A 17,488-nucleotide genomic window follows, 5' to 3' on the forward strand; every position below is an offset into this window, starting at 1 on the left:
ACACATGGAGGATCCATTGGCACAGAATGATTTAGCAATTGTGGTGGTGCATACTCCTAAGCCTGTGGCAGTTATACATCCTTTAGATCATGATGAGGTGGATGCACAGAATGTACATCATGAAGAGGCGGCGAATGCAGAGGAGTTGTCTATTATACCGGAGGTTTCAAGTAACAAGAAGGCCTCTTCCTCTTCTGCGGATCATTGGTCCCAAGCAGATAGTAGTGGTGCAACTCGATCCTCGGTGCCATCATCTTCTGCACTATATCTTCGGCACCATCATCCTCGACTGCATCCGTGACACTGGGATCGACTTCTTCAGCATCCTCTCAGGTTGATTCTGTGAGACATAAAGGGAAGAGCAAGGAAGTGACTGGAAGTACAGTGCCCCTACAAAGTGGACGACAACTACGGGTCCGAGTAGCCCGAGCGAAAGGTGTCAAATGAAGATAGCTGCTTGGAATATTAGGGGTTTCCACAAGTCCCTAAAACATGGAGGGGTGTACCACCTCCTCAAGCAGAAAGATATTCAAGTAATGGCATTATTGGAGACGAAGCTGGATGGGGCCTCTCTTGATCCTATCATGCATCGACGATTTTCAGGTATGGGGCATGTACATAATTTTGATATGTCTAATCATGGTCGTATGCTGCTTCTTTGGGACTTACACAGAGTTGATATGGATATTCTCTCAATAACCGAATAATTCATTCATTGCCGGGTTTGGTGTTGGGTTTTCGGGAGGAATTTCTTAGTGACATTTGTTTATGACTTCATTCTATTGTTGCTCAGAGGCCGTTATGGGAGGCTCTTACGGACCTTGGGGGATCTATATTTGAGCCATGGTTGATTCTTGGTGATTTTAATTCTATTATATCGATATTGGATAAACAAGGGGGCTCTCCAGTCACTAATTATGAAATGCAAGATTTCCAAATTTTTACTCAAGTATGCGGTTTGATGGATCTTCGCTCCATTGGTTGTCGGCTCACTTGCACCAATGGTATGGTTTCTTATAAATTGGATAGAGCTTTGGTGAATTCTTTTTGGCTATTGGTAGATTTTGATGCTTATGCAAAGTTTACGTCACCCGGGTGTCTCTCGGACCACGTGTTGGACTCTTGGTCAGCGCCGATTTTTCGGAATGCTCAATATATTCTTAAAGCAAAGTTGACCTGTTTGAAGAGCAGGTTGCGGGAGTTGAATAAAAATCATTTTGGGTACATTTCAGAGAAGGCGAGAAGAGCAAATGCAGATTTAGAAGAGATACAGAAAGGGGTCCTAGTAGGAGGAACAATTCCCATTGACTATGATCATATATGGAGGAAGGCCACTCTACTTGCGAAAGTGGAGAAATAGTTTTATCAGCAACGTGCAAAGAATGTTTACTTAAAAAGTTCTGATAAGTGTACTAAATTCTTCCATGATGTGGTGAAGCGCAATAATAAGACAAATGCAATTATTACACTCACAAAGCAGAATGAGGTGCAAACATCAAGCTTGGGTGAAGTGGCAGATGAATTTGTGGGCTTCTTTCATGATCTACTTGGGCAAAAGGTAGCATGTAACCCTATGGACATCGGTGGACTTTCTGGAAGAAAACTCACTCATGGTCAATCTGCGGACTTAATCAGGTTATGGAGGTAGAGGAAATTAAAACCGCCTTATATGACATCGGGAGCAGCAAGGCATTGAGCTCGGATAGATATGGAGCGAAGTTTTTCGCTTGATCTTGGGATATTGTTGGGGCAGATTTTATCGCAGTTGTTCAAGAATTTTTCTGAGTGGTGAGCTCCTCAAACAGTGGAATCACTCATTGATATCCTTGGTGCCAAAGGCGGACCATGCCCCGAGAGTTACGGATTACCGACCTATCTCCTATTGCAATGTGTTCTACAAGGTCATTGTAAAGGTATTGGCTGGCCGGTTAGCAGGAGTTTAGGGGGACTTGTTGGATCTGGCGCAAGCTGCTTTTGTCAAAGGGCGTTCGATTGGTGATAACATTAATCTCACTCAGGAGTTGCTACAGAAGTATGCACGCAAAAGAATATCCCCAAGATGTATGATTAATGTTGATTTATAGAAGGTTTTTCATACTGTAGATTGAGATTTTCTTATGGAGGCTCTCGTTGGTTTTGATTTTCCCCAACGATATTGTGGATGGATTTGGGAGTGTGTAATTACAGCCTCTTACTCTATTTCCCTAAATGGTGGTATCTATGGATTTTTTAGTGGGTGTCGAGGTCTAAAGCAAGGTGACCCCCTATCTCCTCTACTTTTCTATTTGTGCATAGAGGTATTATCTCGCAGGTTGTAGGTTGCTTCCTTGATGCCTTCTTTTCACTTTCATCCTATGTGTAAAGAGGTCGACATCACACATCTTGCTTATGCCGATGATTTGATGTTGTCTGCATGGGCGGATGAGTCCTCAATAAAAGTATTGGCATATTGTTTGGAGGTTTTTGGCAATGAAGCAGGACTTTGGGCTAATTCATTAAAGTCTCATATGTATATGACGGGGATTGATGATAGAATGAAGGATCGATTGCTCCAACTTATTGGGTTTCAAGATGGTACATTTCCATTCTGGTACTTGGGGATTCCACTAGCTGCGGAGAAGTTGTGGATTGCAAACTATGGGTCATTACTTGATAATATTACAAAAAAGATTAATTATTGGCCAAAGCATACCTTATCTTATGCGGGGTGCTTGGAGTTGGTGAAGACGGTACTTCAAGAAGTGGAGTGTTATTGGCTTTCTTTGCTCCCCATTCCTGGTAGTGTCATTGATAAGATCAAAACTATATGTCATGCATTTGTGTGGTCCTCAAAGCATCCTCCTATTTCTTGGGCTACTTTATGTCTTTCGAAACAAGATGGTGGTTATGGACTTCGCGACCTTCATGCATGGAATGAGGCTCTTCTTAGCAAAATACTATGGGAGATCCAAACTAATGTGGATTCACTATGGGTAAGATGGGTGCACCATCATTATCTCAAAGGGGTTAATTTTTGGCAATGAGAGATCAAAGCCTCAGACTCTCCGCTTATCAAAAGACTCGTGGGCATTCGGAACAAAATCCAAGGGGCTACAAGTGGAAGTGGAGAGGTAAACAGATTGATGGTTGAGTGGTTTGTGACGGGGAAAAATGGGACAGCAAATGCATATGGCTTCTTTATGCCGCGAGGACCTGAAGTGTCGTGGGCATCATTGGTTTGGAGGCCGGAGATTATGTTGAAGCATTGATTCATTCTTTGGTTACTTGCCCATGGGAGGCTACAAACAACTGATAGATTGTTATATGAGGAAAAATAGACATGTGTGCTTTGCCACGGCCAAGATGAGTCGAATGGCCACTTGTTCTTTGAGTGCCCTGTCACATGTGCTCTTTAGTGCAGGGTAAGAAGTTGGCTAGAGATTAATCATGATGTTAATTCAGTGGTGGAGCTATTTCACATTCTCGATCAGAACTACAAAGGTGCAAGTCGGAAAATGAAAGCTCGGTATCTTGGAGTTTCTAGTATGATATATATTTTGTGAGAAACTCGTAACAGATGTCGCTATGAGGGAATGACTCCTGATATTGATAGGATGTCGCAGAAGATTCAAATTCATGTTTATCGTTTTGTAGACTTATGTAGAAGTTGAAGTGGTTGCTGCCCGTGAGGAGTTTGTTGTTCGTTTTTGGATGTTCGTGTTCTGCATGTCCGTGGTTTTGGAAGCTACAACTGCTGTTTGTGAGACTTGAGCTGATGTGGCATTGGGGCTCAAGCATGATTGGAAAATATTAACGTTGGAGGCATATGATATTGGTAGGTGGCATATAATCATTGGTGTGATAGACTTTTGTTACATGTTTTTGTATTGTTTTAATTGTGTATGTGAGACATGGGGGAGGATGGTGAATAGATTCACCGTAACTGATCTATCTAGTCTGCAGCAAACGACTCGCGGTAAAGACAGTATCAAATTCGTTGATGGCTGGGACTTTGCCAAAAAACCCAAGAGGGTGAATAGATCCACCATAATGATCTATCTAGTCCACAGCAAATGGCTCGCGATAAAGATAACACCAAATCCGTTGATGGCTGGGGCTTTGCCAAAAAGTCCAAGAGGGTTCATAGATCCACCATAAGGATCTATCTAGTCCGCAGCAAACGACTCACGGTAAAGACATGATAAATCTGTTGATAGCTAACCACTTGCTAAAAAGTGGGATGCCGTTCTATGAAGTGATGCTTTCTATTTGATGTCCGTGTTTTGAAGCCACTGTTCGTGCAAATACTCTTGTCTATGATTTCCCATGGCCAAACATCACTTGCTCCTCACTTTGGTTATGCTTGCTCTCGTTGTTTGATTGCCACTTGAATTGCATGTCATGGTGTTGTGTGAGTAAGTGATTGGTGGCTAGTTTGACTTTATTTTATGGTCATGGTGTTATGTGATATGCTGTGAGTGAGTGATTGGTTGTTGGTTTGACTTTGTGATGGTGTGAGTTGTTTTGAGTGCATTACCATGTAAGTGTATTGAGTGATGATCAAGGGGTTTACTTCGATTGTAGTGGATAAATCCCTAGCTATGATGTATGTGTTTGATATTTGGTTTGAGAGTCTTTTCCTCTCAAACCTGTTTTTATACATATGTACCTATTTTTGTGAATTCAACATATGAATTCTAATATGACTTTAAGCAGATTTAGTAAATAGTGGGTGTATTTACTCCAATCATTATATAAATGATCTAATCTTGACACAATTATCAAGACGACCTTAACTTATGTGTATGTCTCTATTCACAGCTACATAAGTTGCCCCATAAGCAACGGTCTTACCTCTATTTATACTTAACAAATAGAGATGATTGTCCATGTGAGTGGACCAATCTCAATCTGCCAACATACTTATTGAGATTTTTTATTCAAATGTAATAAAGACATATACACTAAATAGATCATGGTATTTTCCATTTATTAAAATGCCTTTGCAATAAATTACATTGTTCAAAGTCCCAAAGATTTCACATGTCCATGAAATGACTCTTTAGTCAATGGCTTAGTAAAAGGATCAGCAAGCATATTTCATGTAGGGATGTACTCAAGAATTATCTTTTTCTTATCAACAATGTTCCTTACAAAATTATACTTAATTTCTATATGCTTGCCTTTGCTGTGATATTTGGGATCCTTGGAAAAAGCTATTGCAGCTTGACTATCATAGTACACTGTAACAGGACTCCCACTGTCCTCGACAATCTTCAGATGCTTCAGGAACCTTCTTAGTCAGACAGCCTCTTGTACAGCCACTGCACAAGCCACATACTCATCTTCCATTGTCGACAAGGCTAAACAAGCCTTCTTTTTGTTATTCTATGATATGGCACCACCATTCAACAAGAAGGTATAGCTAGAAGTGGATTTTCTGTCATCAAGGTCCCCTGCTTAATATGCATTTGTATAGCCACTTAAGCTCATATCTGATCCTTAGAAACAGAGGTAATAATCTGTTGTTCCTTTGAGATATCTGAATATCCTCTTCACCACTTTTCAATGTCTCGATCCTGGGTTTGACTGGAAATGACTAACTAAACTAATAGCATAGCTTATGTCAGGACGAGTACACAACATATAGTATACATTAAACTACAATAGCACCGACATATATTTTTTTCTTCATTTCAACTATTTCCTTAGGAGTCTTAAGATACATACTTTTACTCAAAACAGTATCTTTCGCTACAGGTGTTTGTTCAATATTGCAATCTGACATATTGAAGTGTTGTAGCATCTTAGTGATATAAGCTTCTTGAGATAAATCCAAAAGTCTTTTAGAACGATTTCTAATGATCTTCACTTCTAAGATGTACTCTGCTTCTCCCATGTCTATTATGTCAAATTGTGATGAAAGTCAGGATTTGACTTCTATCACACACTCTATGTCACTTCCAGATATTAACATATCATCAATATATAATGATAAAATGATAAACTTTTCTTTTTTCCTTTCTTAGGTAAACACAATGATCCTCATTGATCATTTTGAAACCATAAGATAAAATAACATCATTAAATCTTATGTTCCATTATCTTGACATTTACTTTAGCCCATATATAGACTTCTTAAGTCTACATACTCTTTTCTCTTAGCCTTCAGCAACATAACCTTCTGGTTGTACCATATAGATTTCTTCGTCAAGATTACCATTGAGGAAAGCCGTTTTACATCCATCTGATGTAATTTCATGTCAAATTGTGCTACTATAGCTATGATGACACGTATTGACATAAACTTCACAACTGGGGAGAATGTCTATTCAAAATCAATACCCTCCATTTAGGTAATTTTTTTGTAACTAATCGAGCTTTGTATCGATTAATAGATCCATTTGCTTTCCTCTTTATTTTTAGAATCCACTTTTCCCAATAGCCATTCGGCTCGGAGGAAGATCGACTAAATCCCAAACTTGATTCTTTCTCATTGACTCCATTTCTTCATCCATTGCAACTTTCTATTATTTTCTAACTGAGCATCCCAAAATTTCCTCAACTGTTCGAAGTTCCTCATCATCAACTGGAAGAACCATCATTACCTCATTCTCAATATCAAACCTTCTATGAGGAATAATCTGACGACTACTTCTTCGTAGGTTAGACTGTTGAGAAACTGACTCATTCAGTGGCAAATTACTCCCACTAGGTTGACTAGATTCAGGCATCTCCTGATTTATTGATAAAGGAACATTATCCTTCTCCTCTATCTCATATAGAGGAATTGTCTTATCAACTTCACCTTATGTTGGGAACTCAGTTTCAAGAAAAGTAGCATCTCTTGACTCTATTTCAGATATGGTTCCATCTTATCACTCACCAATAAAAACATAACCCTTAGAAGTCTCAGAATACCTTATAAAGATACATTTCTTACCTCTGGGTCCTAATTTGTCATGTTCGTGAGTCTTATCATGAACATAGGTAGCTGACCCCCAAGGTTTCAGATTACTCAAATCTGGCTTTCTGCTTGTCCAATGTTCATGTGGGATAGTTGAAACTGACTTTGAAGGTATTTTGTTAAGTATATAGGCCGCAACTAATAATGCATCTCCCCAATAGGAGATTAGCAAATTAGCTTGCACCATCATAGATCTAACCATTTCAAGAAGAGTCTTATTTCTTCTTCCAGCAACCTCATTTTACTGTGGAGTTCCAAGGATAGTTAGTTGTCTAATAATTCCTTTCTCATTACACATTGTCTTGAACTGATCAGACAAATATTCACCTCCATGGTCAGTGTGCAGGGTTTTAACTTTACGTTCCAATTGATTCTCAACTTCGTTCAAGTAACGAATAAAGTAATCTAATGCTTCAGATTTGTGAGAAATCAAATACACATGATCAAAACGTGTGAAGTCATCAATAAATGTAATGAAATAAGAACTCTCATTTCTAGTCTTCACATTTATTGGACCACAAATATCCGAATGAATCAATTACAATGGTGATTCAGCCCTAATAGCCTTGCCAAATTATTTTCGAGTTGTCTTTTCAACAAGATAATGCTCACATATAGAGAAGTTAATCTTAGCATAAGTGCCTAAAAGGCTCTCCTTAGCTAATATATATTCATTCATTCTTGTCCTATATATCCTAGCCTAACATGCCAAATTTCATCATTAACATCAGCATTAATAGTAAGAGTAATGTTTGAAAAACAACCATCATTATTATTTGGTTCTACATTAAGAATCATAAAATTATTTGTTAAATAACTATGTCCAATTAACACAGAGTTAATTCGAAGTTCCACACAACGGCTATAAAAATTTACACAATATCTAAAGCAAGAAGACAAGTGACGAAAATCAGATTTCATCGAATCTCAAGAGCATACATGACATCATGTAGAAATAAGGTTCGTCCACCACGTAGGTTGAGCTTGCAAGTGTCAATTCCTTTGACTTCAATTCTTGCATTGTTTCCCACATATATCCATTTGTTGTCAGCTGGTACCTGACGGTACTCCACATATGTAGCTCGATCACGTGCTACGTGGTTCGTTGCTCCCAAATCTATAATCCACAAAGGATAAGAATCATCTAACAATACTGTACTAGCAACATAATGCTCGTGGAAAGAAGATAAAAATGGATCTACCTTTTCAGGCTCGGTACAATCTCGAGCAAATGACCCTTCTTGCCACAGTTATAGCAAGTCAATTTGTTTTTAGGTCTTTGTCTATATTTCTTTCCTTTCTTATTGATTTGGTTTTTTGCAGCAACAGTACTAGCCTTCTTTCCTTTTCCCTTACCTTTCTTAAACCATTTTTTTTATTCTTGGAACTAGAACCTTCAGCTACAAAAGTTTGACCAGAAATCCTTGCAGATTCAATCCTCTCCATCTCAAGTTCTACATGACGTGAGACATCAGTGAAAGTCTTGATACTCTCACTGTGAGTCAGATTCTGTTTCATTGTTTCCCAATAATCAGGAAAGGAATGGATAAATGCCTGAACCTGTTGTTCATCGGTCAACGCATGACCAGCAATATTAAGCTCTCGAATCATGTTACTCATTTCCCCGAGATGTTGGGCCATGGTAACATTCAAGCATTTTTTTTTACAACTATTAAACTTGATAGTTAGCTGACGAAGCTTACTCAGACTTACTCCACTGTGCTTCTCTCTAAGGGATGCCTAGACAGTATGAGTCGATGTTAATGGCTTGTACCCAAATATCAGGTCATCCACAATTGAACTAATCAATATTCCCTTAGCAATGGAACCCTTCCTTTTCCATGCCTTATAGGCATCAAGGTCACGTCTGTGCTATGTTGTTGAACCATTAGCTAGTTCATCCATGAATTGATTTACTGTCTCTAGAACTTTTTGTTCCTCAAGAACATATTGTATCTTGAGGTACCAGATTTTGTAGTTATCCCCATATAATTTCTCTCCCTTATTGAGTTCAGCAATCATGTTTTTAGTTGCCATGATCTATATAAATAAATGTATTATTTATTATTTCAATGTAATTCATATGTATGCAATTAATTATTGACTAAGTATAAATTAGAATTAGTTTACAAAATCAAATGATAACTTTGTTTCTACTCATCATTTATATGTTCTAATCTAATCAACATTGATCAATTATATTACACACATCCTATCAATTGAACGAATTAATATATATATATATATATATATATATATATATATATATATATAAACTAATCATATTATTGAACATGAATGTATCATGAAATGAACTAATCATTTTCATATGAACTAATCATATATTTAACATGAACGAATCATAAAATGATCTAATCATTTTCAAGTTTGTTAACATATAACATAACTTTATATGTATGTTCGTACACGATAAAAATTATTATATTATTCTAAATGGGCTAACATTGCTCGTACATAATGACAGTAAAAAGAACACTAGTAACATAAATAAGCAAGCACTACTCTCACTAGGATAAATGCTAGAGCAGTGGGCAATTGTATCCCGTTTATCCCGAACTCTATGATGGGTGGATCAGCCTTAGATGTATCCATCAGATCCATTTATGGATCTTCTACACACTATTCAGGATCCTCCTCTGATACTTCGGGATCTATCTCCAGATCCATCTCGGAATCCTCCTCAAAATCTTCTGGATCCTCTTCAAATTCTACGAGGTACATTTCCGGATCATCCTTTGATTCTGTTGGATTTGGATCCTCCTCAAAATCTTTAGGATTCATTTCTGATTGAAGTAATTACCTACACATCTCTGAATATGAGATTTGCCCATCAGAATCATCCCACAATTGGAATGTTATCTGCCTAAGATGTTCCGACAGTGAATAAACCAGAGCCCATGTTATTTCTTTGTCCTAGACTGGATACTCTTCTTGTTCGAGTTTCCAGAACAACCAATCGAGCTGACCAATAAGCCAACTGACTCCGTGATACAGGTCATATTCCTGTTTTTTGATCTTCTCCCAAAGCTCATGTTGTCGTTCATAGTGACCAACCATCGTGTATATTGTTCGTGATATCTAGAATTGAAAATAATGATATCAGTACAAAACCAACAAACCAGTAACAAAAACCAGTCAATTCAATTCCCATATATACATGGAACAAATATATACCAAATACATAAGCAAATATGAAAAATAAATTTTCTTTATTTGGGGAGTCTCAGTTGACTAACACATTTGATCTATTGACTAACTTCTGTGTTCAGACTATTTTACAATCAGAACTAGTCTAATTAGATAGAGGATGTCTTATCTATGTTTGTTTTGACCCATTTAAGTTAATCTCAAACTTATTGACTAAACTTAGGTCTGTTTGATCAATCTAATACTCATTGAATTAAGTCTGACCTATTAGAACAAATCTAATTCTTTTTTTTTAATCAAATCTGACACAATAGAACTAATCTGTTCATATTCGATCACCCCAACTTATGTAATCAAAATCATCCCAATTAATTCAATAATAAACCGAACTGGTTAAACCAATAAATGATTTGATCCAGATCTATGTATCATTAAATCAAACTGGTCTACTTAAATCAACTAATGATTTAAACTAGACCAGAGTTTGATTGAACAAGTTGGTCTAGTTCAATTTTCAATTAATTGAACCATAAATTAATTAAATATATATTTATTAATTAATAATATATTTTTATATGTATTTAATTAATTAATAAATATATTTAATTAAATTTTAAACAAGCACAGCAGGTAAAACCTTTGTTTTTTTTACTGTGCTTCGCCAACAGCACTTCACTGTTCATCTCATTTTTTTCTTTTTAATCGATTAAGATTAATTGAATCGATTGATTAATCGATTAAAATGAATTCAATCGATTGATGAATCAATTAAGTACATGAATTACTGTTCCGTGAATTTAATCGATTCAATTTTTTGATTAATCGATTTAACTAAATGAATCGATTGAGTAATCGATTAAAACAGAAAAAAATAATGTGTCGTCAAATTGCATTGTTCATCTTCTATCGTGCGACAAACACGAGGCTTCCCTCGGCCAACTTTCACTGGTATTTAAACACGGTCGCTGGTGCTCCTCTATTGCGACTCTATGCCGCCGAGGACTACACGATTTCCATGTAGCCGGGTAGAAATCGTGATTCGGGATGCGATTCTGGCAGAGATCGCTGAAATCGTAATGTCGCGAATTCTCCATGCTTTCAAAAATGGCTTTGATACCATTGTTGTATATTTGATAGTATGAAACAAACACAGAATAAAACCAGTACGGTGATCTCCTGAGAAGAACTTGGTCACTGGTCTTTAAGCGTTTGCTGTTGAAAGAATGATCACGAAACTGATTCGAAAAACTCTTCTCAAGATCCACAAATCAAAACCTCTGCTGCTCCCAAATGCTCGTCTCTTTGCTCACTCACGATCACCTCACTACCTCCTCGAGATTTCTTAGACGCCTATTTATCAGATGAAAGTATCAATTTGCAACTGATGCTTTGATGACTCATTTTATTGCAGCATACGTACGTTGAGAAAGATGAATCAATCATCTCCTCAATGTAAATGTTGCAAATCATTTGCAACGTAGCCGATCTTCAACACCTTTCACTACGTGCAATGAATAAAAATAAAATATATAGTTTATTTGTATACCACTTCTAATTATTCAGGGGAAATTGGATAAAAGTAGTCGGTTCAAATGCTTTTAACTCTCAAGAATTCTATGAACGATCGAAGCACCATCGAAGTCGTCAAGCGCGATCGGGGTAGTGCTGGATCAACAGTGGGGCGGTGTCGACGAGGTAGCAGCAGGTGGCGGTAGCAGGCACTGCATTCCTTCACGCGTGCAGATCATTGCCCAAGCTTCGTGCGTGCATGTTAACTGCTCAAAAGACGAGGCCAGGCCAGGCGGCCGGAGGTGGCAACAGACAGTGGGCGGCCATAGTAAGTGGTAGAACCGAGGAGGAAGATGACAAATGATTTTTTTTGTTTTTAACTTTGATATTTGATTAAAACTTTATTAAATTAAATTAATTAACTCTAGTTATATTTAAGATAAATTAAATATACTTAATCTAAATCTAATAAAATTATCTAAAAAAATCTAAAACAAAAAAAAAAAAATATATCGTCCCATTTTATTTATTTATATATATCTCTAATAATAATAATAATAATATCATTATTAAATTAAGAATGATATGGTAAAATATTGCACTAGATTATATATTAAAATCTTCAAATAAAGAAAATTTTATTGTATTATCTAAATTCACATACAAGGTTAGGCATGATTATCTAAATTCACATAACCAATGTTTAGAGTAAAGGTTGATGAACTGATTTTCAATTAAAGTCAATATTGATAAATAATATTTATGACAGCATTAATAAAAAAAAATAATAGCAGTATATGAAGACCCATTCTAATAGCAGTATTCTCAGATTTACTTACTATCTATTATTTTAAAAAAAATCTAATAATACATCGTACCTAAATATCAAACTCTAAATCCATTATTTATCACTGAAATTTATAAACTGTATTTAAATCCCATTTATTTATTGTTTTCAAGAGAATTCTCAACTCACAAATCCTAATTTCACATCATTTATGATCTCACAAGATCTTATGCAGCAGGAGTAGCGCTCGTCCTCGCCGTCGCGACTTCGTAAACCTTCAGATGCTCGTCGGCGTCCGGCACCAACCCCTTCACTGATTCCTCCGCTAGGAACCGCTCCGCCCATCCCGCCAGCGGAGGAAGCTCCTCCGCATCCAAAAGTTTGACGCTTTTACCCTTCTCCAGCGCCATGATCCACCCCAGGCAGCTCCCCAGCGCGATGTCCAGGTAGCCGACGGCGTCCCCGCCGAAGAAGCCCTTCCCTTTGCCGCACTCCGTGAAGGCCTGTTCCAGCCGACCCAGCACCTGCCGAAATTGACCGACCAACTCCGTCACCTTGGCCGCCTCCTTCTCCCACCTCAAAGCCCTAATTAAATAAGGCAACTGGTACAAATCAAAGAAATCGGAGTCAGATGTTTTGTTTTTATTCGATGGATTTCGAAAACAGGGGTCTTTACCTTGTCGTCGATGTAGACGGCCCAGAACCGAGCGATGGCGCGATCGAAGGGGTCGGCGGGGAGGATGGAGGAGGATCCGCCGTCGTCAGACCACTCCTCGTCGATGTACTGGACGATGACGGAGGACTCGCAGATAGGTTTTCCGCGGTGGAGCAGCACGGGGATCATCTTGTACACCGGGTTGGACTTCACCAGGATCTCGCTCTTCGGCTCCGCTAACCGCACATCCACAAGCTCGTACTCGACTCTCTTGAGGCGGAAGGCGATGAGAACCCTGATGACGAAGGGGCTCAGCAGGTGACCCAAAACCTTCACGTCCTCTGCCGCAGCTCTGGCCATTGGAGTGCAAATTGATGTCGATGCAGGTGAATGATGGCTGAGTACATCCCCGGCGGTGGTTCGGCTATTTATAGGCGCAGTAGACGAGAAGGTTGGATCAAAATCACTGTTTATTTACTATTTTGAATAATTTTATGGTAAGTGTGATGACGTGACTGCTTACGCCACGCTAATAGTTCAGTTTAGACTAATCAAACTAAAGATATTAATCCTGACCGTTTCTACCCATGAAAATAAAAGAAAGTGTTCGTAGTGGTCAATCCATCTGGACCCACCAGTGTTCTTAAATTTGTCTTCATTAGAGAAAAACATCTCCAATATTGACTTTTGTTTTTTTTTTAATTCAAGTATCATCGGTTTGGTTACCTGCGGGGAAAAATCTTCTGATTTGAATTTTTGATCTTGATTATTTAGACAAGCTAATCATTGCATCATTGTCCCGTTATAAAATGACATATGCTAGGATACATTTAAAAAAAATTCTCAATGAAATATTTAAAAACAGACACATAAATTTATAATCATCATGTAATATTTTATGGACCTTATTATTTTATGTGTCTATTCTTAAATATTTTATTAAAAAAATTTTCTTGAACATATCAATTTTTTTTAAAAATTAATTTACATCTAATTCAATTTGGACGAGCCTATTTAATACGAACTCAAGTTAGTTGGGTTAGAATTACACCCAAACTAGAGAGGTAAAATGGGCTGAGCTGCCTGTGACTCGGCTCGCCCAACACGACTTAGATCGTGTCCGGCCCGTATAGCCTAACGTTGGTCCGATCCGATGTATTGCCCCATCTCACACAAATGCCACCGCCTCCACGAGCGGAAGCGGCGGCGCCGCCAGAGAAGTAGAGTTCATCGCCGCCTACGCCGAGATGGGCCGCGTCCGTACCAAAACGGTGATGAAGTTCTCCCGGCGTTACTGCTCGAGGATTGCCTCATAATCTCCAAACGTCTTCCTCTACTCCGCCCTCATCTCCGCCTACGCCTCCCGCCCTGATCCCGACTCCCCCGCCGCCCTCCGCCTCTTCGCCGCCATGCTCCGTGGTGCCCCCGCCCCAACGAGTTCATCTATCCCTCCCTCAAATCCTGCTCCGACCCCCGCCTCGCCCGCTTTCTCCACTCCCTCTCCAAGTCCCGATTCCACGACTTCGCCGTCGTGCGCAGTGCGCCCCTTGATTCCTACTCCAGGTTCTCTGACACCAACGCTGCCCGGTGTCTATTTGAAGAAATGCCTCAGAGAAATGTGGTGTCTTGGACGGCACTTCTCACCGGGTATATGCGAACAGGGCAGATGGGAAAAGCCCTCTTCATGTTTGAAGAAATGCCCGAGAGGGATGTCCCTGCCTGGAATGCAGTGATTTCTGGGTGCACCCAGACTGGTCTTTTCTTGGAGGCGCTCTCATTCTTCTCCAGGATGGTTGTCGATCGCACACTGCCAAATAAGACGACTGCATCATGCCTGTTCTCCGCTTGTGCACACCTTGGTATGCTCCGGCTTGGGAAATCCCTCCATGGGTATGTCTTCAAAAACAGCATGGGAGATAGTCCCGTTGTTTGCAATGCACTCATTGATATGCATGGCAAATGTAGCAATGTGAAGAAAGCGAGGTGGATTTTTTCTACAATGTCTGAGAAGAACATTACATCTTGGAATTCCATGATCAATTGCTTGGCTCTCCAGGGACATAGCAGTTTGGCGATAGAAACCTTTATTGAGATGGAACAAGAGGGTCCTCAACCTGATCAAGTCACTTTTATGGGGCTTCTGAATGATTGTACTCATGCAGGATTGGTGGATGAAGGGCTTGATTACTTCAACTCTATGACTTGAGACTATATAATTGATCCCGAGATTGAGCATTATGGTTGTGTCATAGACCTTCTTAGCTGGGCTAGTAGGTTTGATGTTGCAATGGTTATCGTAAGGGATATAAGAATTGAGCCTGATGAGGTTGTGTGGGGTTCTTTGCTCAATGGTGCCAGGGTTCATGGTGCCAAGGACTAGGCTGAATTGGCACTGAGGAAGCTACTTGAGCTCAAACCTAAGAGTGTGGATTATGGCTTCATGCTCGCAAATTTATACAGCGAGTATGGCAAATGGGAAGATGTTGGGAAGGTTAGAAAGAGACTGAATCAACTGGGTGGAAATAAGTTGCCAGGATGTAGTTGGATTGAGGTGGAAAAAAGGGTTCACCAGTTTTATTCCGGTGATACAATTCATCCTGAAGTGGGGCAGATTTATGAGATATTGGATGAATTAGTTGAATTGATGGAAGCATGATTTTTTCTCTCCACGGCATAATTTCTGCAAATATATAGCCTAAGATACCATTTTGCCAGATATTGGAGCGTTCAATTGAATCGCCATTGCTATGAAAGGGAAGATTTTGGCAGCCATGGCCAACATTTTTAGTTATGCCAACAACTTCAAGTTCCTGGTAAATTCTTTGTAACAACCTTACAAGATAATTAAGAGTGTAGATATTCTATGATTGTTTTTAGGCGAAAAGCAAATTCATTCCTTTACAACACATTGAATTTGTTAATATCTTGCCTGAAGTTGTAATCTAGGTATTTTATCTAATTATCATTTCTTAGTCGTTTAGAACCACAGACAATGTATTTCAATTTCTAATCTTGTTCGTAATCTCAGTCCTTGCTCAAAGATAGACTTAAGAGATGCTTTACTTTATTTTCTATCATTTAAGTATCATATTTCTGTCTGGTTAAAAACTGTTATATCATGTAGGTGGATCGCTGAATAATAGTTGTCCTTTATTCACAGCCACGAGTTCAGGAATAGCCATGAACACTGGATCAGCTCTACTAAGTCTGTCCTAGATCCATTTATCCCAGCGCAAATAAATAGATCGCTGGCCAATATACTTGCACTTGATTGTTGTCATTCTGCAAGAGAAGAGACATGCTCAACCCCATATTCTCTTCTAAAGGTAGATTACAAGAGATCGAACTGTACTCTATTCGATATCATATATTTAATGGGTTTCCTTAATATTGTTAGTTCCTCTACTGTTCCAACTATTTTTTTTCTTCATTATGATTCCTAACAATTTACTTTTTTATTAACAAAATAATCATCTTGATTTTTTTATTATATATAATCTCATGTGTACTCTTAGGCTGAGAGCTGTCCTTGTTCTTTATCTGCTAAAGTGCAAGCGTTAAGGTCTGAAAAAAATCAAGAATTGAGAGTCTAGGTGCCGACAATAGAACAGTCGACGAAAGATCGGGCCTAGGCGGCAGTGGAAGAACGAGTTCAAGCAACAGTAGAGCACTGGGCTAAGGCGGCAGTGGACTAGTCGATACAAGAATTCATGTCTCGTTTTATGTTGTCTTTTGCTGTTCCATACTATTCAAGTTCCCATGATTTTATAAGTATATAAGTAGGGTGTATATATTGTGGATTTATGTCATAAATATTTTTGAATAAATATTTGTATTTTTGAAATTAATAAATTGGTGTTAATATTATAATTATGTAGATTTGTATATAATTATTAATATTTTTCACTGTAAATATTAATAAATTATTAATAAATTGGAGTTAAATACATTTTTATTTGATGGATTTTGAAACAGGGCCTTTACCTTGTCGACTTGTCGTCGATGTAGGCGGCCTAGAACCGAGCGATGGCGTGGTCGAAGGGGTTGGCGGGGAGGAAGGAGGAGGATCTGCCGTTGTCGAACTACTCCTTGTCGATGTACTCGACAATGACGGCGGACTCGTAGATAGATTTTTTGCGGTGGAGCAGCAGGGGACCATCTTGTACACCGGGTTGGACTTCACCAGGATCTCGCTCTTCGGCTCTGCTAACTGCACCTCCATGAACTCGTACTCGACTCTCTTGAGGCGGAGCGCGATGAGAACCCTAATGACGAAGGGGTTCAGCGGGTCACTCAAAACCTTAACGTCCTCCGCTGCAACTCCGGCCATGGGACTGCAAATTGATCCCGGTGTTGGCGAATGATGGCTGACTACATCGTCGGTAGTGGTTCAGCTATTTATAGGCGCAGGAGGTGAGAAGTT

General features: G+C 38.9%; 1 protein-coding gene and 1 pseudogene across 1 annotated transcript; one reads left to right on the top strand and one right to left on the bottom strand.

The window, feature by feature from the left end:
• Positions 1 to 12,502: 12,502 nt before the first annotated feature.
• LOC122016982 (probable glutathione S-transferase GSTU6) lies at positions 12,503 to 13,481 on the bottom strand. The gene is made up of 2 exons (XM_042574434.1): positions 13,087 to 13,481; positions 12,503 to 13,012 (listed from the first exon to the last, which is right to left on the bottom strand). Exons 1-2 carry the CDS (start codon positions 13,423 to 13,425, stop codon positions 12,638 to 12,640), a joined length of 714 nt encoding a protein of 237 aa, XP_042430368.1. The 5' UTR covers positions 13,426 to 13,481; the 3' UTR covers positions 12,503 to 12,637.
• A 900-nt stretch (positions 13,482 to 14,381) lies between these two features.
• Positions 14,382 to 16,917, top strand: LOC122014205 (annotated as a pseudogene).
• Positions 16,918 to 17,488: the final 571 nt, after the last annotated feature.

Source organism: Zingiber officinale, chromosome 8B (genome assembly GCF_018446385.1).
Source record: "Zingiber officinale cultivar Zhangliang chromosome 8B, Zo_v1.1, whole genome shotgun sequence".
Classification (NCBI taxonomy): Eukaryota; Viridiplantae; Streptophyta; class Magnoliopsida; order Zingiberales; family Zingiberaceae; genus Zingiber; species Zingiber officinale.